We start from the raw sequence: 24,077 nt of genomic DNA on the forward strand, positions 1-24,077 counted from the left end.
TCGAGTGTAGGAGCTTGAGGGAATCCTGGTACCACTGATGGAAAATAGGAAATTAGAGGAGCTGGTTTGCTTCTCTCACTACCAAATTCAGATTTATATGTATTTAATTTGAAGAACTGTAGAAATGTTGGACCAGACTTTAGGAGAAGGGGCAGAGGAGAGGAAACAGTGGAAACAGAGCCAGGTATGACCTCAGGGATGTACACATGGAGTTAGTTGGCAGGAAAGAGAAGCCAGTCAGGAAAGAGAGAAGAAGCAATCAGTGGAAGCAGTGGAAAAGCAGTTCTGTGTTTGGGGGTAGAGGAGAAAGAACTGCAGAAATAAATGAAGACTCATTAAATTGTAAGCTTCTTGAGAGTACAGGTTGCTGAGGTTGTTGTAAGACAATCTGTTTATTTAAATATTTCCCATGACAGGCATGGTACAGTGTTTCTCACATTCTTGGCACTCAGTGAATGTTGACTGAGATCTGTATTGTGCAATGCCACACAAGGTTTGAGGAGAGGGAAGACTGAAAAGACCATCTGTCTTTATGATCAGGAGATCTTTGGTTATTGCTCCTGTATTGTGATTTTCCAGCCTTTCTGTTTTAAGAAATATAAAGAACAAAGATATTATTTGTATAAAAGATTAAGGCATATACAACATTGCGTCTAAGCCATGTGTTCTGTTGGACCATGAATGTAAAAATGCTTTGTTTTGTAATAGTACATATTGTCCCTCAGCACCCTGCTTGTTTATATGAATGTCGGTATGTTTGAGAATGTGTGCAGGAAGGTGGAGGTAACCAAGCTGTCCATATCTAGAAAAGTCCAGTGTGGTGGGTGCACACAATGAAATAGAAAGCCACATCAAATGCCCTGTACTAGGTGGAATATGGTAATGCAGTTGTATCTTGTAAACATCATGTCCAGTGAAAAGCAGTAAGAAACACAAATGAGTAAAAAATATAATAAGTGAGAAGTATAACAGAAGTAAAAAGTAAAAACAAAAAAAAACCAAAAAAAAAAAACCAAAAAAAAAGCACCTTAGTATAATATCAGTGTAAATAAAAACAAACTCAAAATAACACTATTCAGCATAATACAAAGACACATACATAGCCAAAGACATATTCATTAAAGTGGATGTCTCCTCGGGGTAGTGAGAGAATAAACATTGGAATCAGGATGAAGGGGAAAATCAGACAAAACAAGAGAAGGACCTTGAAAAGATCAATGATGAGGTATGTGATTAATTCATGTTTTATACTAAACATCAAAAGAATGAAGGGAATATGTGGTGGAAGTGTTTTTTGTTTTTTCAAATCTCAAAACACAATGCAATAAAAGGCTCAAACAATGACAGTAATACCATGTAGGTTTAATATTTATTATGCTCACTGGCAAACAAAAACACAGAAACAATATAAATTATCTATAGTAAAATTCATGCATATCATAGGGGCTATTAATTTGTACTTCAACTATATGGCTTAAAGTGACATTAGGTGTGTTGGGGACAGCAAGAAGGGTGGGGCTACTCATGGTAGTAGCAATAGAAGAGTACACAGGGTGCCACCCACAGGTTCTTCCAACACAAAGAAGCTTCCAACTGGTAGAACTCAACTAATACTTAAGGCTGTCATCTAAGGCATTACTAATACTTGCGACTATTTTCTAGGGCATCAGATATTAGAAAATTAGCAAGCAGAAATACAGTACTTACACTAGCATTCTAGCTCAATAGTTACATTTATTACTCCTTAGCAATAAACATGTGTGTTCTAGCAAATTCATTTTCTACCCATGCAAATAATGAGATTATCTCTCATCAAAGTGAAGTCCAACTTGAACATATCTGCAAAAATATCCCCAATATATAATGATTGGCAGAAAATATGAATAGAGGATAAAAGATAGTTTACTTTTGTATAGCATGCAGGAACCATGATTTCACATGTAGTGAAATGAATCAGATTTCTGCTTCTTTCTCATTCTTTTTAAATTGAAAATTAGAACCGGCAAATTGTGCACCCCCACCCCCACCCCCACCCCCACCCCATCGCATTGAAAGCCTCACTGAAGGTCTGGAGAGATAAGGCTCAAGGTGGTATATTTTTGCCTTGACTGCTGTCAACAAACAAATAATTCCATTTGTTCCATCTGCAGTTTCTTTTTTTTTTTTTTTTTTTTTTTTTGAGATGGAATCTCGCTCTGTCGCCCAGGCTGGAGCGCAGTGGCCGGATCTCAGCTCACTGCAAGCTCCACCTCCCGGGTTTACGCCATTCTCCTGCCTCAGCCTCCCGAGTAACTGGGATTACAGGTGCCCGCCACCTCGCCCGGCTAGTTTTTTGTATTTTTTAGTAGAGACGGGGTTTCACTGTGTTAGCCAGGATGGTCTCGATCTCCTGACCTCGTGATCCGCCCGTCTCAGCCTCCCAAAGTGCTGGGATTACAGGCTTGAGCCACCGCGCCCGGCCTATCTGCAGTTTCTTAAACCTGTCTTGAAAAGAACAACAGTTATCTTCATCCTCTGTCTCAGAGATGATCTCCATCTTCTGAATGATCAGTTTAATGAGCTCGTGCTGCTTTTTCAGGAGAAAAGTGAGTTCCTTCAGCCTAAAAGGACATACACATTTCATGAATTTATTTTCAGTTCTTCTTTTAGCCCTTCTGAATGTGGGAAGGCATAGGTTTTAACCTCGTGGTAGTCACAATCCTTCCAGGAAACACATATTTTTGAAGTCTAAATCATTTTTCCCAAAGTTACACTGTTAGTTCATGGCTAGTTTATTTTTGTTCCCCGTTTACAGTTAAGAAACTATTATAGGAAAAGGTTAAGCAGCTTGCGCAGGGTCACGGTTACTAAGTAAATAGTTGAATAGGGGTTTGAACTCAGGTAAGCTAACAGTAAAACCCTCAGGTTTAATTACCACCCACCACATAGTTACTCCAAAGATCTTCAAAAGCTTTCAGAGGTTTGCTTTATGAATTCAGATGAAAAATACAGTTTATGATACTGCCTCCAAAAGAAAAGAAATCAGAATTTCAATTTTTATTCACTTATTATTGGAAGGCAACCTGATGATAGTGGCAAATAAGTTGCTGGTTCTCAAAAATGCCTCATGACTCTCAATACACTACCTACAGCCATCAATAAAGCATGTCTTAATATATATAAAATAAATAAAAACCAATATAAAATATAACCTTATACTGTACAGTATTATTTATGAGTTTTAAATTTCTCAAGTTCAGAGAGAAGGAAAAATGTGTACTGGTATTTCTGCTTTAATATTTCAATTTCTAGAGATGTATTAGTATTTGGTATTTCTTGTCTTATTTCTTGAGTGGAAAATAAAAAATAGAATAGACTCTGTGGGATTAAAAAATAATAGGTACTAAAATTGAATTCAATTCAGGAATTTTTTCTTAAGCATGTGCCAAAATTCAACCACCACTGGCACAAATATGCATAAAGCACAGCTACACTCTCAAGGAGCAGGTTGTGGAATCTGCTAAGAGAAACAGGCATGTGAAGAACGAGCTATGAAATGAAGTAATACGTTTTATCAGAGGAAAAAATGTACAAATAGAAAAGGAGTAAATTAAGGTAGGAAATTGTTTAGAAAGGGGCTTAGCTGAATTGTTCTATGCATTTTCATGAGAAATGCCCATCATGGAAGGTGGTATTCCATAAGAGATTAGTTGTTAATTATCTAAAACTGTACTGCACATTATCCAATACAACTCAACCAATCAATGAAGTTTCACCTGGAGAAATTTCTGAAATGTTATTTTAATACATTTTGTCTTACTTTAATATCTTTTAAACCATAGGTTGACTTGAGAGGGTCAAGGGCAGATGTGAAATGACAAAGAATGAAGTAATTCTAGGAGTCCAAGCAAAAGAAAATGGTGACTTGCACAGGCCATCCAGAAAGTCAAATGGGCCAGACTGAGGGGGGAAGGAGGTGGAGGTGACAGGTCAGGGGTGACTCTTGGGTGGCTGGTTTGCACAAGTTAATGAATGGTGCTGACATTGTTGCAAGGAGGAACTTTAGAAAAGGACCAGGACTTTTTCACTTTTTTCCTGTAGGGGATATGTAAGGAGAGGATGAAATGTGGAAGCAGTGAAGTTTGGTTTTGAATGTGCTGAATGTGAGGCACCTTTAGATATGCAAGTGGAGATGTCAAGTAGGCAGCTGGATATAGGGGCTGGAAAATCAAGAGTGGGCTCTAGGATAGAGAAATCAGTTGCTGAGCATTCTGTGTTTAGGTAGTAATTATATCCATGGGCATTTGTGAAATCAGATGGGAAGATAGTATGGGGTTAGAATAGAGCCCAAATTGATATTCAGGGTGAATTTATCATTTCATGACTATACAAAGGAAATTAACCTGCAAAGAACTCAGGAAGAACAGTCATAGAGATGAGGGCAGCCCAGGCATGGTTACAATTAGCACCCAGTAATTCTGGCTCTTTATATGGTCCCTCTTCCATTATAATGCAATGGTCTTGCTAAGTCTTTGATCACTTTATATACTTTCTACAGTGAACATTCCAACTCTGTGTGTGTGTGTGTGTGTGTGTGTGTGTGACAGAGAGACAGTTAGGCTTTTTGTCCCCAACCAAATCTCATCCTGAATTATAATCCCCATAATTCTAATTATCTCCAAATGTCAAGGGAGAGACCAGGTGGAGGTAACTGGATCCTGGGGGCAGTTTCCTGCACACTGGTCTCATGATAGTGAGTGAGATCCCTTGAAATCTGATGGTTTTATAAGTGTCTGGTAGTTCCTCCTGCATTCATTCTCCATCCTGCCACCTTGTGAAGAAGGCGCCTTGCTTCCCCTTTGCCTCTGTCATGACTGTAAGTTTCCTGAGGCCTCCCAGCCATGTGGAACTGTGTCAATTAAACCTCTTCCCTTTATAAACTATCCAGTCTCAGGCAGTTCTTTATAGCAGTGTGAAAATGGACTAATACAGTAAATTGATACTGGGGAGAGTGGGGTACTGCCATAAAGATACCTGAAAATGTGGAAATGACTTTGGAATTGGGTAACAGGTAGTGGTTGGAACAGTTTGGAGGGCATAGAAAACAAGAAGATGTGGAAAAGTGTGGACTTACTGAATGACTTTGCCCAAAATGCTGATAGTGATATGGACAATGAAGTCCAGGCTGAGAAGGTCTCAGATGGAGATGAGGAACTTAGGAATTGGAATGAAGGTGCTTCTTACTATGCTTTAGCATAGGGACTGTCAGCATGTTGCCCCTGCCCTAGAGATCTGTGAAACTTTGAGAGATGATTTAGAGTATCTGGCAGAAGAAATTTCGAAGCAGTAAAGCATTCAAGAGGTGCCCAGCATGCTCTTAAAAGCATTCAGTTTTAGGCATCCACAGAGAGATGGCTTGGAATTGGAACCCATATTTAAAAGGGAAGCGGGCATAAAAATTTGGAAAATTTGCAGCCTGATAATGTGATAGAAAAGAAAAACCTATTTTCTGGGGACTAATTCCAGCCAGCTGCAGAAATTTGCATAAGCAGTGAGGAGCCAAGTGTTAATCCCCAAGACAATGGGGAAAATATTTCCAGGGCATGTCAGAGGTCTTTATGGTAGCACCTCCAATCAGGCCCAGAGGCCTAGAAGGAAAACACAGTTTTGTGAGCCAGGTCCAGGGCCTTGCTGCTTTGTGCAGTCTTGGAACTTTGTACCTCACGACCCACTCGTGGCTAAAAGGGGCCAAGGTACAGCTCAAACCTTTACTTCCGAGGGTGCAAGCTCTAAGCCTTGGCAGGTTTACATGTTGTGTTGGGTCTGCGAGTATAAAGTCAAGAATTGAGGTTTGGGAACCTCCGTTTAGATTTCAGATGATGTTTGGAAATGCCTGGATGTACAGCCAGAAGTTTGCTGCAGAGGCAAAGTTCTCACGAAGAACTCCTGCTAGGGCAGTGCTAAAGGGCAATGTGGGGTAGGAGCCCCAACACCGAGTCCCCACTGGGGTACTGCATAGTGGAGCTGGGAGAAGAGGGCCACCATCCCCCAGACCAGAGAATGGTAGATCCACTGACAGCTTGCACCATGTATCTGGAAAAGCTGCAGACACTCAATGCCAGCCTATGAAAGCAACTGGGAGGGGTGCTGTAACCTGTAAAGCCTTAGGGATGGAGCTGCCCAAGGCTATGGGAGCCTACCTCTTGCATCAGTGTGACCTAGATGTGAGACACCGAGTTGCATGGAACTTTAAGGTTTAATGACTGCCCAACCAGATCAGACTTGCATGGGACCTGTAGCCCCTCCGTTTTGGTTAATTTCTACCATTTGAAACAGGAATTCTTACCCAATGCCTGTACCCTCACTGTATCTTGAAAGTAACTAATTTGCTTTAGATTTTACAGGTCCCTAAGCAGAAGGACTTGCCTTGTCTCAGATGAGACTCTGGACTTGGACTTTTGGGTTGATGCTGGAATAAATTATGACTTTGGAGGACTGTTGGGAAGACATTATTTGTTTTAAAATGTGAAAGGGACATGAGATTTGACAGGGGCCAGGGCTGAAAAGACCTGGTTAGGGTTTGTTTTTCCACCTAAATCTCATCTTGAATTATAATCCCCATAATGCCCACATGTCAAGGCAGAGACCAAGTGAAGGTCATTGGATGATAGGTGCAGTTTCCCTCATGCTGTTCTCATGATAGTGAGTGAATTCTCACAAGATCTAATGGTTTTATAAGTGTTTGGTAGTTCCTCCTGCATTCATTCTCCTTCCTGCTGCCTGTGAGAAGGTGCCTTGCTTCCCCTTTGCCTTCCACCATAATCGTAAGTTTCCTGAGGTCTCCCAAGCCATGTGGAACTGCGAGTCAATTAAACCTCTTTCCTTTATAAACTACCCAATCTCAGGCAGTTCTTTATATCAGTGTGAAAATGGATTAATACTGTGTGTGTTTGTGTGTGTGTAAATGTGTGTTCTTTATTGTATATTATAAACACTTAGCTGTACATACACACATATATATCTACACAGAAATGTAAGTGACATGTGACTAGGAAAAACAAAGTATATCTTTGCTGTAATAAAAGATACTGAAAGGATAAGGTTGGTCCCCCACCCATCTACTCTTACAGGGACAGTGTGTATTTAACACAGATGCTATGGATGAGCCTCCCAAAAGATGAGGGCAAATTTCACCCTCCTGTCACTTAGTCCTTTCACATGTTAAGTTAATCATATTCATTTTTTTAAAGCATAGCTATTTCTTTCTCATTGGCAGACATGGCTCAAAGTCTATAAAATGACCCCCTTAGGGATAACACAAGGAATGGATGTCAAGTAGTGTCAGATTATTGATGTTATTTGTTATGTGTACTTACAAATAATGTTCCACCACATCTGGGTTTGTTGGGATATATGGTGGTGGAGTTCCGATCCACTTTGCGTATGCAACAGCATGACAGCGTTGTTTCTAAGCTGGTATGAAGTTCCACCTAAAATGCATTTTGGATTTATTAATAGAATCATTAATTAGTATCTGAAATTCTTATATGGCACAGAGGCAATCATTAGTACAGCAAAATGAAAACTGATTCCTACTTCCTGACTTCTGGACAGCAGCTGGGCTGACCTCTCACTTTCATTTCAGGGGATTCTATGAGAGCATTAAATGACGCTGTAGTAAATGCATGCTACATGTCCCCTTCTGCTGTGGGCTCAGACATAGGTTTCAGAATGGATGCAGAGAGTTGCTTAAGAAACAACTCAGGGGAAGTAGGAGAATGGCTTCCTGGTTTTCCAGTTGATGCTGCTTTTGATCCAAAACAAGGCACAGATAACATGGGGGTACTGGGATTTGTGCTATTTACTTTCAGGGAGCAAAGTAAACAAAATATAGCATTGCACTTTTCAGCTCAACCCCACTGGCACTGCAGTTGAGTGAGCTTCCCCAAGATATTTTATTTTGTACTATTGCTTGTATTATTCTTTTTATTTATCCCCAATGTATTTTAAAGAGGTATTAGGGCATTCATGAGGTATTGCTGATATACCTACCAAGAAGTTTATACATCCCCTTTCCATATTGACATACCTGAGTCCTAAACATCATCTTTGTGACACTAATAACCTGCCATTAGCTCTTCCTACCTTCGATCTTTCCCCACTAAACCAAGACAATAGCAGATCACCATAAACACCATTTTCATTGTGGAGGAGCTGATAATAACCCTCCACTAACTTACAAAGTAACTTGAAGCACTTCATCGTTTGCTGCCCTTTGCTAAGGTTTTTCTCTGCTAGTTTTGAATAAACCCCCGTCATCTGGAACGATCTAATCAGCCACTAACATGAATGATCCTTACAGGCAAGGGGGACTTGGGCCAGTGCCTTGGCCATTTTCCCCATTCCGATGTGGCCCTTTGCTCTTGCTGGCCCCTCCTTTCAGGATGGTATTGATGTCCTGTTAGATCCCAACCATCTTTCAACACTGACTCATCTCACCCACTCCATGTAGCATTCCCTTATTTTTGCATTTTTTCTGTACCTGATAATCATTTAACTGTTTTTGTTCTCAAAATGTTCAGATCGCTCTGTATCTCTGCATAATATACAGCCATGTCATGCAGTGTAGAATTTAAGAATGGTTCTCAGTTGATTTTTGATATTTCATTTTATCAATGCCTAGCTGGTGTGCTAAGTAGACACAGCTGACTTAATAGTCAAGGATCACATCCCTCTGTTTCCTCTGGGCTCTCATGCTAAGTTGTACTGCCCTTTGTATACTATATGTATTGAAACATTGTTTTTCAATAAATAAATGCTAATGTATGGCTGAATGAATAACAGAGAAGAAAACTGTGACAAATAAAAGTGAAGAAGAGACAAGAATGAATAGAAAGTTATATCATAACATGATTTTTCTCTCTCTCAAACTGGCCAAAATGTCTTAATGCGCATAGTCAACTGGTCACCAAATATCCTTGAAGCATCAAAAATGCCCATTTGAATTTGAAATTTAAAGACATTCTAGTCAAGAACAGAAAAATAACTTGGTGTTGTATTACAGAAAAGTACCTCACAACATTCAATAGCTGAGGACCTAGCCAAGAAACTTTGACACCAAATTTTACATCAAATTGTCCATAAAAGTGAGAGAGATGTCACAAGAGAACAAAACCACATAGATTCTGTTAAAACTTCAGCATAAATCATGCTGTGGGGACGTTGTGATTCCCTGCACAAAACAGAAGAAGCTCCTTTAAACAGCGTGGATAGGATGCCAGTGATGCTCTTGATCTAGCAGCTAGCTACCTGGGTGGCCACAGGTTAACACAAAAGATGCTCAGGCAATTTCTTAATTTCTCTACTAAAATTATTCTAGGACATTTTTTCATCATCTTTGATTACAGCAGGTATAACAGATAACATGCAAACAGACACAGGATGTGACTCCTCAGGATTAAGAAAACATCCATGCTAAATAACTGTGCTCTCAGAAATGGAAGTAATTATAATTGTGTTAATTTCAGTAAGTTTAAATTAGATGTGATGCAGACAATGCCTAATTTAGGATGGTTCAACTCATGCTTTTTTGACTTTATGATGGTGTGAAAGTGATACACATTCAGTAGAATCTATACTTCAAATTTTAAACATTGATCTGTTCTGGGCTAGCGGTATGTGGTACCCCGCTGGGATGCCGGCCAGTGGCAGCGAACCACAGAACCCAGTCAGCCACATGATCAGGAGGGTAAACAATCCAACTCTAAGGTGTAAGTGGTATAAATTTAAAACTGGCTTATTCTTACAAAATTCCCATTTTTGACTTATTTTTAACTTATGGTGGCTTTACCAGAAGATAACACTATCATAAGTGGGGAAGCACTGCACTTACCTGCATAGCTATCCTCTTCAATGATGCATGTTTCTGGACCTCAGCAATGTCACCAACTGCCAAACCAATCTGAATTATGACACAAAATTAAATCACTACAGTTGAAGGTCCACCTAAAAATGCATGTAAGGTCTGTCTTAGTCCATTCACACTGCTATGACAAAATATTTTAGCTTGGGTAATTTATAAATAGCATAAATTAACTGCTTACAGTTCTGCAGGATGGGAAGTTCAAAATCAAGACTCGGGCAGAACTGGTTTCTGGTGAGAGCCCATTCCTCATAGGTGGCGTCTTCTATGTGTTCCCATATGGCAGAAGGGCAAAGGAGCTAATGTGCTCCCTCATAGTTCTTTTATAAGGGAATCAGTTCCATTCATGAGGGCTCTCCCCTCATGGCCTAATCACCTCCCAAAGGCCCCACCTTCTAATGCCATCTTCTTGGTGATTAGGTTTCTATATATATATAGTGTGTTTGTATATATATATAGAGTATATATATATAGTGTGTGTGTGTATATATATTTATATATTGGATGGGACATAAAAATTGAAACCATAGCAAGGTCTCTGTGGCTAAAGTGGGAGGGTGGGCATAAGATCTACTAGTAGTAGTAGCTGCAGAATACTTTGGTCATACACCTTACAGAAAACTACAAGGCCTATATACCTCTGCAACGGTGATGGCCACATTCGGAGGTTCAGTACTCTTAAGTGTTATGAAAACTTAAGACACACAAATTAATCTGAAATTCATTTAAGATAATCTGTTATTTTTTGAAAGGACAGGGATGATGTGGTATCACATGCAATTGGGTGTAGCTACACAACATGGTGGGAAACTCCAGGAGTTTAGTAACTAAGGTAGACAAGAGTGATTTAACAACATGGAAAAAAATACTAAACTGAGAGAATGATACATTTTATATCTTACATATGTTTATAAGGAAAACATATAGCACTGTTTTTGGGAACACGTGGCAATAATTTCTTCAAGTCTTCAGGAGTGGCTGTGTTTCCTTTGGCTTTTATTTTACGGGCCCGATAAGTCTGGAACTGACTATATTCATCTTTCCTTTGACAATTCAGAAGCTCAGAATCGAATGTACGAACCATCTTTATAACATACAGGCCATTATACTTTGTATTTTGCATTCTATCCTAGCCACCAGTTTCATCTTAATTTTTCCTGCCTATATTTTCTTTTCACTTTGAATTTCTCATGGTTTTCATTACTGCTTTACTATTAGTCTCCTATAAGCAATCTCAGATCCACTTAAGGCAGGGAGTGCATATACAAAAACACATAGAACGACTTTTTTTTCTGACATAGTTTCTGTATTTTATGTTTTTCTAAGGAGAAAAACTTAACAGCTTTTGTAAATAATAATAATCCGTGTTGTATTCATAAAAAGATAAAGAAAGCAGAAAGATATGAAAAATATACAAACCAAAATCTTCAGTGCTTCACTATTATTTTTGGTGCACGCGATCATCACAGCTGTGTTTCCATTTTCTCCTTCCAAATTAACATCAGTACTTCTATGCTCAAGCAAGACCTACACAAAAGTGGAGAATAATTGTCAAAATTTTACAGATTTCCAAATAAAGTACTGTCTTCCACTAGATTTTAAATTCTCAGATGCCAGGGACCGTGTCTATTTATCTTTTTTCATCCTTCTCCCACACAATCTAGCACAACATTCTGCACACTGTGGGTACTAAGTACATTTCTCAAATAGATGAAATAACCATGATTTCAATGTCACAACAATTAAGGTGATAATGAGTTGTGGCATTGTAAATAGAGTAAGAACTGTAGATACTAGTTATCACAGCTTCACTTAATACTTCCGACTTGTATTAGTGAAGCTATGTTAACTAATATTTTCAGAAAAATAATTTTATGGAGCCATTTAGAATGTGTTAGCAGTGAAGGAGGAAGTCAGGAAGGGAAGAAGGAAGAAAGTAAGAGAGACAGAGAGGAGGGAGGAAGGCAGGAAGGAAATGGTTTCTTTTCCCCTTCTAGTCTAAGTAAAATTTTTCTTTTACCTAGATTGCAAGCATCCTAGGAAATGTCAATGGAAACTCTATTCTCTTCAGTAAACAAAACAGAGTTTTGCATAACACTTTGGTATGGCTTAACTCAATTAATTCAAACTTGGTCTGGAATGGAAACTTTTTCTACAATGTAAGAAATTAGCATCCTGGCCGAGCACAGTGGTTCCTGCCTGTAATCTCAGCACTTTTGGAGGCTGAGGCAGATGGATCACTTGGGGTCAGGAGTTAGAGACCAGCCTGGCCAACATGATGAAACCCCATCTTTACTAAAAATACAAAAATTAGCTGGGCTTGATGGCACAAGCCTGTAGTCCCAGGTACTTGGGAGGTTGAGGCAGGAGAATTGTTTGAACCCAGGAGGCAGAGGTTGCAGTGAGCTGAGATCATGCCACTGCACTCCAGCCTGGGAGACAGTACAAGAAACAAAAAAAGAAGAAAGAGAGAAAGAGAGAGAGAGAAGGAGGGAGAGAAGGAGAGAGGGCAGAAGGGAGGAAGGAAGGGAAAGAGAGAGAAAGAGAAGGAGAAAGGGTGGAAGGAAGGAAGGGAAAGAGAGAGAAAGAGAGAGAAGAAATTAGCATTCTGATAAAATGGTCAAGTAATTTTTCTGATGAAATTTCACTGAAGACCTGTTACTGCCTCACCTGGTTGACGGCCAGCTGATTTTTGCCCAAGTGTCTATAGACCTTTGACAAGTCTTTCTTTAATATTCAATGTAATAACATTATCTCATCTAAATATCTTATCAAACCTTTAAACTGGCCTACTAGAGGCTTTTTCTCCTGCAGAAAGACTATGATAAACAATGGCATGTCCTTATAATTAAATAATGTTAAAAGAATTTATTAAATAAGCTGTTTCTCAAAAACATTGACTTCTTTAAAAAAGTTTAAAAACTTTTTACCAGAGCCTGTTGTTAGCAGAACATGCCCCATGTGAGTGTCAGTAAATGAATTAGGTTTACTAATTAGCTCTGCTCATAAATGCAAATTAAACTGAGATTTTAGTACATGAAAATATGTGGGAAAATGATGGATGAATTAAAGGGAAATGAGAACACAGGGTTCCTTCCATGGACTTTAGGCACCTTTGCATTCTGTTCTTAAGAAGCTCTAGATTCATATGGAAAATAACTTACCAAAGAAGAGGCTTTTCTCTCTTTGCCCTCTTAGAATCATAGACCATAAATGTGTAGCATGTATGACGCTGTTATTACTGTGCCACTAAAAGCACAATCTTTCAAAAAGCTGTGTTAAATTACATGTGGCAGGGATCCCAGAGAGAGCAACTAAACTGTGCAGCTACTTCAAATTCAGTCATGACCAGGCAGGTCTGGAAGGTTCGGAGGTGAACCCTCCACAGGTCCCTTTGTTGAGAATCTGGAAAGCCTCATGGAAGGGTCAAACAACTGGACACTTGGAAGTAAAGCCCCAAGGACTAAGGCCTGCAGGACACTGAGAGACAAAACCACCCCCTAATTCTCAGGCCAACGTGTGCCAGGGAATATTATGCATACCATAAATCATTGTGCAAGAACTTGAAGTGATGCGTGGATGACAGTTTTTTACTTTACAACTATTACAGGCAGCAGAGGAAGGTTTGAGGGAAGGTCAGTGGAGCAGTCAATGGAGCAGCTTCTAAACTGGCAGGGGCTGGGTAGGTACAGGCTGGACCATGGGCATAACTGGGAGAGGCAGGTAGAGAGGATTGCTGTTTGCAAGCATGAGGGGAGACATTCCAAAACACCTTCTCCTCCTTCTATTCCTGTCATTTCTGGTGAGCCAGAGGAGTTTGAAAATATTTTTACACATAGTTGTGGTTGGTAAGACCAAGTAGGGGGGAGTCAATTTTACTTAGAACTCAATTTTTCTGCTTGTTCTGGTGTCATCAGAAAAATTTGTTTTACCTTTCTGTATTTGTTGGTCTGGAGATTTCTGCTCTCTAATTAACAATAGTCATTCAACAGTTATCTGCCTTCAGTTCCCAAACCACATTTTCAGAGCCAATATTAATTGAGTTAATAGGCATGTGTTCTTGAAAAGAGCCTTCAGAGGGAGCAAGAGCTCCATGAGGAAATATGTGACATCTCTGTGGGAGTCCCTGCAGTCACTAGTGGCCCAACCCGGATGATATGGAAACAGCACTTAGCTCATGAATAATGCAGATATTTAATAAAACAACAACAACAACAACAAAACAGCTTGTTTCCAGAGGACTTTCTAGTAACCTCTTCAGGGAGCCAGACCTATCTCATAGGTACTGAGAGTTCAGCTCGCCCCTTCTCAGTCAGCCAGAACTCCCATTTACTCATTCATTCATCATTTGCCACCACAGTGCTGAGGAATACGAGATATTTGGATTAACAAGACACAGCCCTCCTTCAAGGATAATTACCCAGTGGGCAAAAAAAGCACATGAATATTTGATTCCAATATAATGTGTTAAGAATTTTGATAGAGCCATATACAAGGTACAGTAGGAAAGCAGAAAGTGGCTCCTCTCATACCCTTCAGGTCAAATGTAAAGAGTCAAGGTCTCAGAAGGCTGAGAGAAAGGTCTTTGGGCTAAAGGGAGCCGGAAACTCATGCATCTCTTTGGTGATTTATAGAGAAGTTGGTTTTCTTGTGACTTACCACAATAGCCAAATCATCATTCACAATAATATTTCTACAGGAAAATTTATTATAAGTTCCAAATAGTCTTCTGGAACATGATCCATTTGTAAACTCCATTCTTCATCAGTTAAGCATGTTTGTATTTTAGTGTGTCTGACAGACTTTGAGACGTAGTTTAAAAGCCATGGCCTAATTCTTATCCTTTAGCAATTTTCCAGGATTTCCTCTACTTGACTAAGCTTACTCTTAAACCTTGAAAACCAATACGATGTCTCCCAATGGTACTGTCATGTCTTCAGCGAACTAATCTTTTCAACAGGCCATACACTCTAACTAAAACAGCAAATCATAATTACGTTTTCTGCTTTCATTGAGGCTCTCATTACCTTCTTCTTTTGTCATTAAATCGGTCAGGTAAAAGTGATAAAGCCTAAACTTGAAAACATAAAGACGAAAACAAAATTCCTTAGTCTTGCAGTTTTACTTGTGATGTACCATTAGGCAAGCTATTCAAATTCTTTTGGCACCTCAGCATACTCAGCTATGAAATGAGAATCCTAGTATTTTATTAGATCTTTCTTCATAGAGGGCTTATTTAGATGAGAATTTAATAAACGAACACACACAAAGTTCTTAAAAAGTGCTTGGTAAATAAAAACTATTCAATAAAGTTAGAACTAATCATCATTAGTTGGTGAGAAGTAGAGCAAATGTAATTATTATATATTGTTTGACCTGGAAGCTTAGAAGGTGCTCATCCTGGTTCAGGCAGAGAGAGCTGGATCTGGGTCCCAGCACCTGCGCCACCAGTCAGGCCCATTGGAGCCGGCCAGTAGCCTTACCTTCATCACCTCATTGTGCGTGCCCTGCACAGCTAAGTGAAAGGGCGCCATCATGTTGAAGTTTTGGAGGTTTGGGTTTGCTCCTCTGCTGAGAAGAAACTTAACGCTTTCGATTTGGTTTTTTTCTACAGCACAGTGCAGAAGGCTATTTCCATAATCATCCATAATAATTGCATTCAGTACTAGAAAAAGAAACCAAAATATGGATTAGATTTTGCTTGGACTGTATTCAACACCTCCTGAGTGCCTATCCACTCCAAACTCAGTGCCAAGTGCAACTGACATCAGCTGCATCTTTTCTATGGTAACTAAAAACATAGCTTCAATTCTCATGAAACATTTAATGGGCACCTAATGGGAATATATAGAAGCATTGTACTGACTTTATCAAGTGAGTTAAATTTCTATTGGCAGCATTTATAAGAAAAAGATCCTCCTATTGCTACATGTTTTTATCTATGTGAGTTTGGGTATTGTGATAAAATATTGAGATTATGTAAAAGAAAGAACTATATACCGGGCACTCTACGAAGTTCACGTGACCATTATTTCATTCAAGCCCCAACAGCCTGGTGGGCATCACCATGACAAATGTTCAGAAGGAGGAAGATGCTGAGGTCCAGAGAGGTTAAAAGTCTTGCCAACATCACAGAGCCAGTAAGGAGGTATGAAAGTTACCATGCCTCTCTGAACCTCAGCTTTCTCATATTCAAAATTCATTAAAAAATTCATATGTCTACACACAGAGAGAGAGAGAGAGACCTTGCAACGTTGTAGTGTTACTGGGACAATAATATTAAATCGTGTCTTTAAAGATCACAGCAGAGTGCCTGGCCTGTAGGAATGGCTCTGAAAATGTTAATAAGAAAAAAAACCACACCACTGATAAACCACAAAACTAGAATTCGAGCTTGAGCCCCTGATGCCACACCTGGTTTCCACAAATTGCTACAATATGATATATGGCACTATGTACCCTGTGAGCTCAGCATATAAATAATATGTCCTTTCATCCTGCAAAGTCCTATAGCTATTCTAAAATGGACATGGCTGACTGCTTTATCAACCTTGTAAATTGGTGGCAGTGTATCTTTATGTCCAGGAAGGGAGAAAAAGTATTCTCTCATAAATATGATTTGGGGACTATCTATGGTACTTGGAACCATATAGCCACGTTTCCTGTTTCTCTCCTTTTAAAAATATATCTCTCCACTATTTCCTTTCATTCATCTGAGTGCTTCATTTTAAAAAACACACACACACACATGCAGGGGCACACACACACATGCATGGGCACACCCACACATACACACATCTCTTGACTTCTGTCTGATAAAGAAGAATCACTCCATTCATCATTCCATTTGGCACCAAACTTAAACAGGGATCTATATTTACAAACTCCCATTCACTAATTAAGTAACTTGAATTTTGCTTTTATCCTCATCACTTTTCAGAAATCATTTTTACAGAGGTCACTGGGGCCTTCTAATGTAGGGGCTTTATCGTGATCTCCTTCCTACTAGGATCTCTTTGTGGTAAGAGCTCCTTCTAACACTTCTGTCCCAGTAATTTCATCCACGACTTGAGTATCATCAATCTTTTATCCATTACTATCTTCATCTTTTTCTGGCTTTCCCTCTGCCATCTCTCTTGATGTTTGTACTCTACTCTTAGCTACCTTAACTAGCAATTTTGTGATCCCCTAAAGTATTTTCATGCATTTCCACTGTCTCATCGACTTCCTATGCAATCATGCTCCTGTAGGGCAGCCCCTTTCATTCTACATTTCTGGATATTTCCAGATACTGTAGAAGATTGTAGATAATGCCTGCTGGATATTTCCAAGTGGATGTCCCCTGGGCCTTTCAAACTCACAGTGACCAAATCTCACACCTTGGCACTCAATCCCTTTGTTTTCTCATATTCCTCCTTTTGGGGGATGTTTATATTATTAGCCTAATCTCCTAAATTTAAGAATTTCAAAGTCAGTTCCAACTCCCTGCCCCTTTCTTTTCCCATTTACTCTGCTGTTAGGTACTATTGACTTTACACTCCATTATCTCTTGAACCTCTCCCTGTCTCCTTACTGTAGCCTCACAACCCTGGTGAACTCTTATCCTCTGTTTACTATCAAAATAGCTTTTTAGCTTGGCTTCCACTTCTAATCCATCTTCTACAATATTGGCGGAATTATCTTATATGGTGCAAGTCTTATCACACCACCTCACTGCCTCCATCTCTGTGGCATCCACCTCCCTCGCTGCCTACAGTTGAACTGCTTAAACAAGGCAGAGTGTACAAGGCTGGCTCTGGAAAACATTACTGTGGGGGGATATTACACCTTCTTGAAGTATCGATTTTCTTCAATGATAATAATTTAGGTATAGAATAACCTCAATGAAAAGAGGTTAATAACCTTAATGGAATGAATAGAAGAGTACATAAATATATATGCATTTTTACAATCTATCTAAAAAATTCAAATAAAGTTTGTGCTTATTGTGGGGGTGTCCTAGATCTCTGCACTACGCTTTGCTGTATTTCAGAAGAAGAAGTTGAGGAGTGCTGGTGTGTAGGAAAATCCACATTTCTAAGTGAAATATACAAGCTCTTTATAACTGAAACTAATAACCTTTAAGAATCACTTTGTTCCACTCTTTCCAGTGAATTGAATGGCTTGAAGGATTTCTAGAAGATGCAATGTAATGTTTTGTTACCTCCAGGAAGGAAATCTTCAGGGAACATCTCCATCCACTCAAATTGACCTTTTCCTACAGCATATTGCGAAGGGAAGGCGTTCATGTCATCACAATTGTTTAATATCTTTTGTTTCTTAAAGTTTTGTAATCCATATCACTTCCTTCAAAATCCACCTAGAGGTATTTAAACACCATTACAACAAACAAACATATGCAAAACTTATGACTAAAAGTTAATCATTTTATAGCCTTAAATAATTTATTATCCAACACTCTTTATTGTGCTTATAATAAAGTAAAAGTTTTTCTTGAAATACACAAAATATTTACAGATACGAAGAAGGCATGAAAAAATGCCCCTAAATTGTTCAGTATATGAAATAAATGTTTTTATTTTTTTGACCATAAACTCATATATGCTTAGAAATAAAGGCCTTCTTCTTTGTTGCCAAGGAAACATAGAAATCTTCCCCAAACAAATGAATCAGATACTTGCTTTAATTCTACCATTGACCATAACTAGTCACATATGCCACATGATAATATATGTGTTCAAACTCTAGTTTGCTATTTTAAGGATAACTAGAGCATTTCTCACTACTGAAGAGAAAAGCTATCAATTAAAATGATATATTAAAGTATTTAACATATCTTAATATAGCTAAGAAATGATTTAGGATATGAGGATTTATTCAGTAAATGTCAAATTGGAATAAATAAAACAATTTCTTAAATTTTTGAACTTTGGATTTTGCTTCTAGAATCGCAGAACAGTACTTAACAAATCACTCTTCTACGGTAGTCTCTTAAACTGAGGTATGTTACTTTTTAACTTATAAAAAAGATTTCTATATAAGCTACATATGTCTTTAGTGACTACAGGATATGACAATGAGCATCCAACCACTTCCAAATTTACGCATATTCAGTAATAAACGTAAAACGGGATTATTGTAGAAATAGGGTATTCTCCATATCTCATGCTTTCAAAGAAAATGTTGATCTAAATCTATTTGGAAGTGTTCTGGCACTTGAATTTGATACGCGATTTGGGTAATAAAGGGATTGTGCTGCCCACTCCCTAGTGCCAGAAAGAGCAGTTTAGGATGTCTGTTCAGCGATGTGCTGTCAACACAAACCCAATTCCACACTCTTGAGAAGGAGCACTGGGTTCAGATGCTCACAAGGCACTATTGAATTCACAATGACAAAACAGCATCTAAGTACTTTACAAGAGCATATCAGATGTACTAGATCTTCTCAATCACTACCTGACATATTGTCAAGCTTTGAAAAGATTTCTTAAAGTTCTGAAAGTAAGCCAAGGATGTCATTTAGACGTTATATATTCATTTAATGTAGTTTCATGTTGTCACAGAGTCACTTCAGATTCCTTATGATTCTGAACTATGTGATTAGATTCAGAACATAATAGACTAGATCACTTTTAGGTAAGCTAATTCTGACTAAACCCCTTAAAACAGAAATATCATATATATCTGTTTTAGGTTGCTTTAATGAAATACATATAAACAGCAGTGTGGCCAAAAGGTTGGAAACTAAGGTGAGAGATAACAATTGGAAGGTCAAATGCTAAAGTATTCACTGTCTTGAAAGAAAATAACTGGAAAAGGCTAAAAGCATCAGTCCAATGGTTCTTCGTCCACATTTCTCATCTTGTAAGTTTTCTGTGATCCTTCAGTTTTGTTAGTGTTCCTGAGATACTGTGTATGCGCTGGAGAAAATAGGTTACACAGCTTTTCTTTTAAATTAGGAAACCACCAAAAACCCTCTAGAGTTCAAAAAGCCCTTCACAGTATTATATATGTTTCTTTGTAATGAGTACAACCCGTGAGATTTTTACAAGATGATCTGAAAGTACCACAGCTAATGAAATAAAATATAAAAATCCCTCAATCTAAAAACTAGAATATAAATAAATAAAAAGCCTTAAATAGGCCACGTGCAGTGGCTCACGCCTGTAATCCCAGCACTTTGGGAGGCCGAGGCAGGTGGATCACAAGGTCAGGGGATTGAGACCATCCTGGCAAACATGGTGAAACCCCGTCTCTACTAAAAATACAAAAAATTAGCAGGGCATGGTGTCAGGCGCCTGCAGTCCCAGCTACTCGAGAGGCTGAGGCAGGAGGATGGTGTGAACCCGGGAGGAGGAACTTGCAGTGAGCTGAGATCGTGCCACTCCACTGCAGCCTACGCGACAGAGCGAGACTTTGTCTCAGGAAAAACAAACAAACAAACAAACAAAAAAAGCCTTAAATAGCATAAGTGGTTCTACTTAGGCAGTAAATCTAAATAAGGACAATTAGAAACATGAAGAAAAATAATTTTGAGACTTGGTGTTGAGAAATCCCTCAGCAAATATCTCTAGAAAATGAAACCACAGGCCAGGCATGGTGGCTCACACCTGTAATCTCAGCACTTTGAGAGGCTGAGGCAGGTGGATCATGAAGTCAAGAGATCGAGACCAACCTGGCCAACATGTTGAAACCCCTTCTCTACTAAAAATACAAAAATTAGCCAGGCATGGTGGTGTGCACCTGTAGTCCCAGCTACTCAGGAGGGTGAGAGGCAGGAGAATTGCTTGATCCCAGGAGGCAGAGGTTGCAGTGAGCCGAGATCACGCCACCGCACTCCAGCCTGAGAGACAGTGTGAGAAAAAAAAAAGAACAAAGAGAGAGAGAAAGAGAGAGAGAAAGAGAGAGGGAGGAAGGAAGGAAACCACATGGGTGATACTAAAAATTTAAAATTTCTTACTGTCCCATATTGATTGTAAAGATACTATCCTAGAGGGTGAAATCCATTCATGACTCAGTTTTCTGGAGTAAGTCACAAGGCCACAGTTACTTTGCTAATATTAAGAAGGACAAAAAATGTCTGTGGTCACGGTGGACGTGCCAACAGACTCACCTTGGGAGGCCTGGCTACTTGATGTGTGTGATTTACCATACATGCATGCCTGATTCACACACACAGCTGGCAACAGTGCCAACTTGTGCGACCTATTTAGAGAGGAATTTGGCAATTTCTACCAAACTTAAGGCTGTATGTACCTCTTGACCCTGCTAGGACTTTTACATACAGACAGTCCTGCAAAAGTACCAATGGAAAGACAGACAGAGAAGCCACGTCTACACTGACAGACACACTCAGTCACGTGCATAATAGCAAAACAAAGCAAATACAAAGCAGCTTGAGTGTCCATCAGTGCAAGACTGGTTAAATAAATCATGATCTATTAATACAGTGGTAAGAGGTGACAATGTGCTAGCAGCCCTCACTCTTGGCACCTCCTCGGCATCCACTCTAGCAGCAGGGCTTGAATAGCCCTTCAGCCCCCCACTGCCCCTCTCTGGGCTGTCCGAGGCCAGAGCCGGCTCCCTCTGCTTGCTGGGGAGGTGAGGAGGGAGAGGCGCGGGTGGGAACCGGGGCTGCACTCAGTGCTCACAGGCCAGCGGAGTTCTGGGTGGGTGTGGGCTCCAGGGCCGCGCACTCAGAGCTGCCGGCCTGCGCCGCCCGCCCCGGCAGTGAGGGGCTTAGCACCTGAGCCAGCAGCTGCAGAGGGTGCACCGGTCCCCTGGCAGTGCTGGCCCAGCAGCACTTGAATTTTCACTGCGCTTGAATTTTCACTGGGCCTCAGCTGCCTCCCCAAGGGGCAGGGCTCCGGACCTGCAGCCCGCCGTGCCCGAGCCTCCCCCTACCCCAGTGGCTGTGGGCTCCTGTGTAGCCCAAGCCTCCCCCTACCCCAGTCACTGTGGGCTCCTGTGCAGCCTGAGCCTCCCCCATGGGCACCGCCCCCTGCTCCATGGCGCCCGGTCCCATGGACCACCCAAGGGCTGAGGAGTGCAGGTGAGGCTCAGGACTGGCAGGCAGCTCCGCCTGGCAGCCCCAGTGCGGGATCCACTAGGTGAAGCCAGCTGGGCTCCTGAGTCTAGTGGAGACTTGGAAAATTTTTATGTCTAGCTAAGGGACTGTAAATACACCAATCAGCACCCTGTGTCTAGCTAAAGGTTTGTAAATACACCAATCAGCACTCTGTCAAAATGGACCCATGGCTCTCTGTAAAGTGGACCAATCAGCTCTCTGTAAAATAGACCAATCAGCTCTCTGTAAAATGGACCAATCAGCAGGATGTGGGTGGCATCAGTTAAGGTAATAAAAGCAGGCTGCTGGCGCCAGCCAGCAGCAACCTGATTGGGTCTCATCAACACTGCGAAGGCTTTATTGTTTAGCTCTTTACAATAAATCTTGCTGCTACTCACTCTTTGGGTCCACCCTGCCTTTAAGAGCTGTAACACTCATGGCAAAGGTCAGCAGCTTCACTCGTGAAACCCATGGGGAAGAAAGAACAACTCCAGATGCACTGCCTTTAAGAGCTGTAACACTTACCACCAGGGTCTGCAGCTTCATTCCTGACAGGGAGACCATGAACCCACCAGAAGGAAGAAGCTCTAGAAACATGTGAACATCTGAAAGAACAAACTCCAGACACACCAGCTTTAAGAACTGTAACACACTGCGAGGGTCCGTGGCTTTATTCTTGAAGTCAGTGAGACCAGGAACCCACCAATTCCGGACACAGTGGGATATTATGAAGCTGGTGAAAACTGGTAAATTTCCAAGTGCTGATTTATGTTTTGGTGTATTCCAAAATATATTTTGTGAGTAAATCAAAGTGGAAATCTGAGTTCATACTTTTGCAAATAAAAAAAATAACTATTAACATGTGCGTTTTCGTGTAAGCATTTTTTTTTTAACCTGGAAAATACCTAAGAAACTGTTAACATGATTCCACTGTTGAAAGAGAGTTGTGAGGAGGGTTTGGAGAGTCTTTTTAATGTTGTCTCAACCTTTTAAGAGAGGCCCTTTTTCCTGCTGACAATCTGATGAAATCCAGTGGTGGACTCTGAGCACCCAACAGCCTTTATCCCTCAGACTACACCATCAGGTCGTAGCTAGTGCTGCCTTAGGGCCAAGAACTGCATAAGAAACAAGTAACTATCCTAGAGCCTCAGGCCACTCATCCATCTTCAAAAGGTCACCTCCTCCACAGCATTTCCTGACGCCCGCACCCCCTGAAGAAGGAATTCGCCATTCCTGCCTCCATTTTACAGGGGACATTTTCTCTGGTTTCTTTGTTTCACTCTGTTAGACCAGAAGCCTTCTCAACCCCCAAAACTCTTAAATAGCTATCCGACAACAACCAGACACAGCCATTCAGCTCTTTGGTTCTAAACAAAATCTACAAAAAAGTTCAAGTGAAACGGCACACATTCCAAATTGTCCTGATTTTAGGCAGCTGCCCGATCTTGTGCCAAATGATAGATACTTTTTGAGTAGGTTTCCCTGGACTACAGTCGTCCAGGAACAGGAACAGATTGGGCAGACAAGCAAACAAAGCAGGCGCTGTGTGGGCGCGTCATTAGCGGGGTCTCCTCTAGGACTGTGAACACCTCCCCCCAAAGCCTGCAACCCCCCTGGCCACTCCACGCTTTCTTCAAACCAAGGGCTACTCGCAAGGAAACCTAGAGCCGACCCCGACCAGACTTCAGAAACCGTCCCGACTCTCCAGCCCCCAGGGTACCTTAAGCGATACCTTGCAGTCCCCGGCATCGTATGGCACAACCTCATAGACAATCGCCCGGGGGCTCCTTCTTTTCTCCAGGGCGCCGCATCTTCCTCGGGCTGCGCTTCATTGACGCCACCTGGTGCAGCGCCGGCACCTGGGGCGAGACAGCGCTGTCACCCGGACAGGCGCTGGCGTCTGCGCGAGCCGGAGCGCTCTGGCGCTGCAGCTCACAGGCAGCGAAAAACTCGCTCCGCGGGAGCCCTGGAGAACTTCTGGAAGTTCTCAGGCCCGCCCTACTTACAGTGCAGGAAGCAGGCGGGGCCTGGAGAAGAGGTAGAAACACAGACCTCTTTCGCAAAGAGGGCGGCGGTGCCCCGTCTGCCTGGGACTCGCCGTTTCCGGAG

At 40.7% G+C, this 24,077-nt stretch overlaps 1 protein-coding gene across 4 annotated transcripts; it reads right to left on the reverse strand.

Moving 5' to 3' along the window:
- Positions 1-1,350: 1,350 nt before the first annotated feature.
- On the reverse strand, positions 1,351-23,819 carry LOC100430500 (transient receptor potential cation channel subfamily A member 1). Of its 4 annotated transcripts, none has more exons than XM_077943800.1 (8): positions 23,701-23,819; positions 22,494-22,555; positions 18,105-18,260; positions 15,385-15,566; positions 11,321-11,428; positions 9,872-9,940; positions 7,356-7,469; positions 1,351-2,600 (listed from the first exon to the last, which is right to left on the reverse strand). In XM_077943800.1, exons 3-8 carry the CDS (start codon positions 18,187-18,189, stop codon positions 2,553-2,555), a joined length of 606 nt encoding a protein of 201 aa, XP_077799926.1. In that variant the 5' UTR covers positions 18,190-18,260; positions 22,494-22,555; positions 23,701-23,819; the 3' UTR covers positions 1,351-2,552. The 4 variants fall into 4 exon arrangements, with proteins under 4 accessions (XP_077799926.1, XP_077799925.1, XP_015001047.3 ...); XM_077943799.1 differs by having other exon boundaries at positions 22,494-22,573; XM_015145561.3 differs by lacking the exon at positions 22,494-22,555.
- Positions 23,820-24,077: the final 258 nt, after the last annotated feature.

The sequence above is a fragment of the Macaca mulatta genome, chromosome 8 (genome assembly GCF_049350105.2).
Source record: "Macaca mulatta isolate MMU2019108-1 chromosome 8, T2T-MMU8v2.0, whole genome shotgun sequence".
Classification (NCBI taxonomy): domain Eukaryota; kingdom Metazoa; phylum Chordata; class Mammalia; order Primates; family Cercopithecidae; genus Macaca; species Macaca mulatta.

Excerpts from the sequence above, each read along its gene's own strand:
- LOC100430500 (XM_015145561.3), bottom strand. The coding sequence starts at position 18,189 with ATGAACGCCTTCCCTTCGCAATATGCTGTAGGAAAAGGTCAATTTGAG. Across the intron at positions 15,567-18,104 it reads TGAAGATTTCCTTCCTGGAG|TACTGAATGCAATTATTATG; the intron begins GTAACAAAACAT and ends TTCTTTTTCTAG. Across the intron at positions 7,470-9,871 it reads TGAAGAGGATAGCTATGCAG|GTGGAACTTCATACCAGCTT; the intron begins GTAAGTGCAGTG and ends AATGCATTTTAG.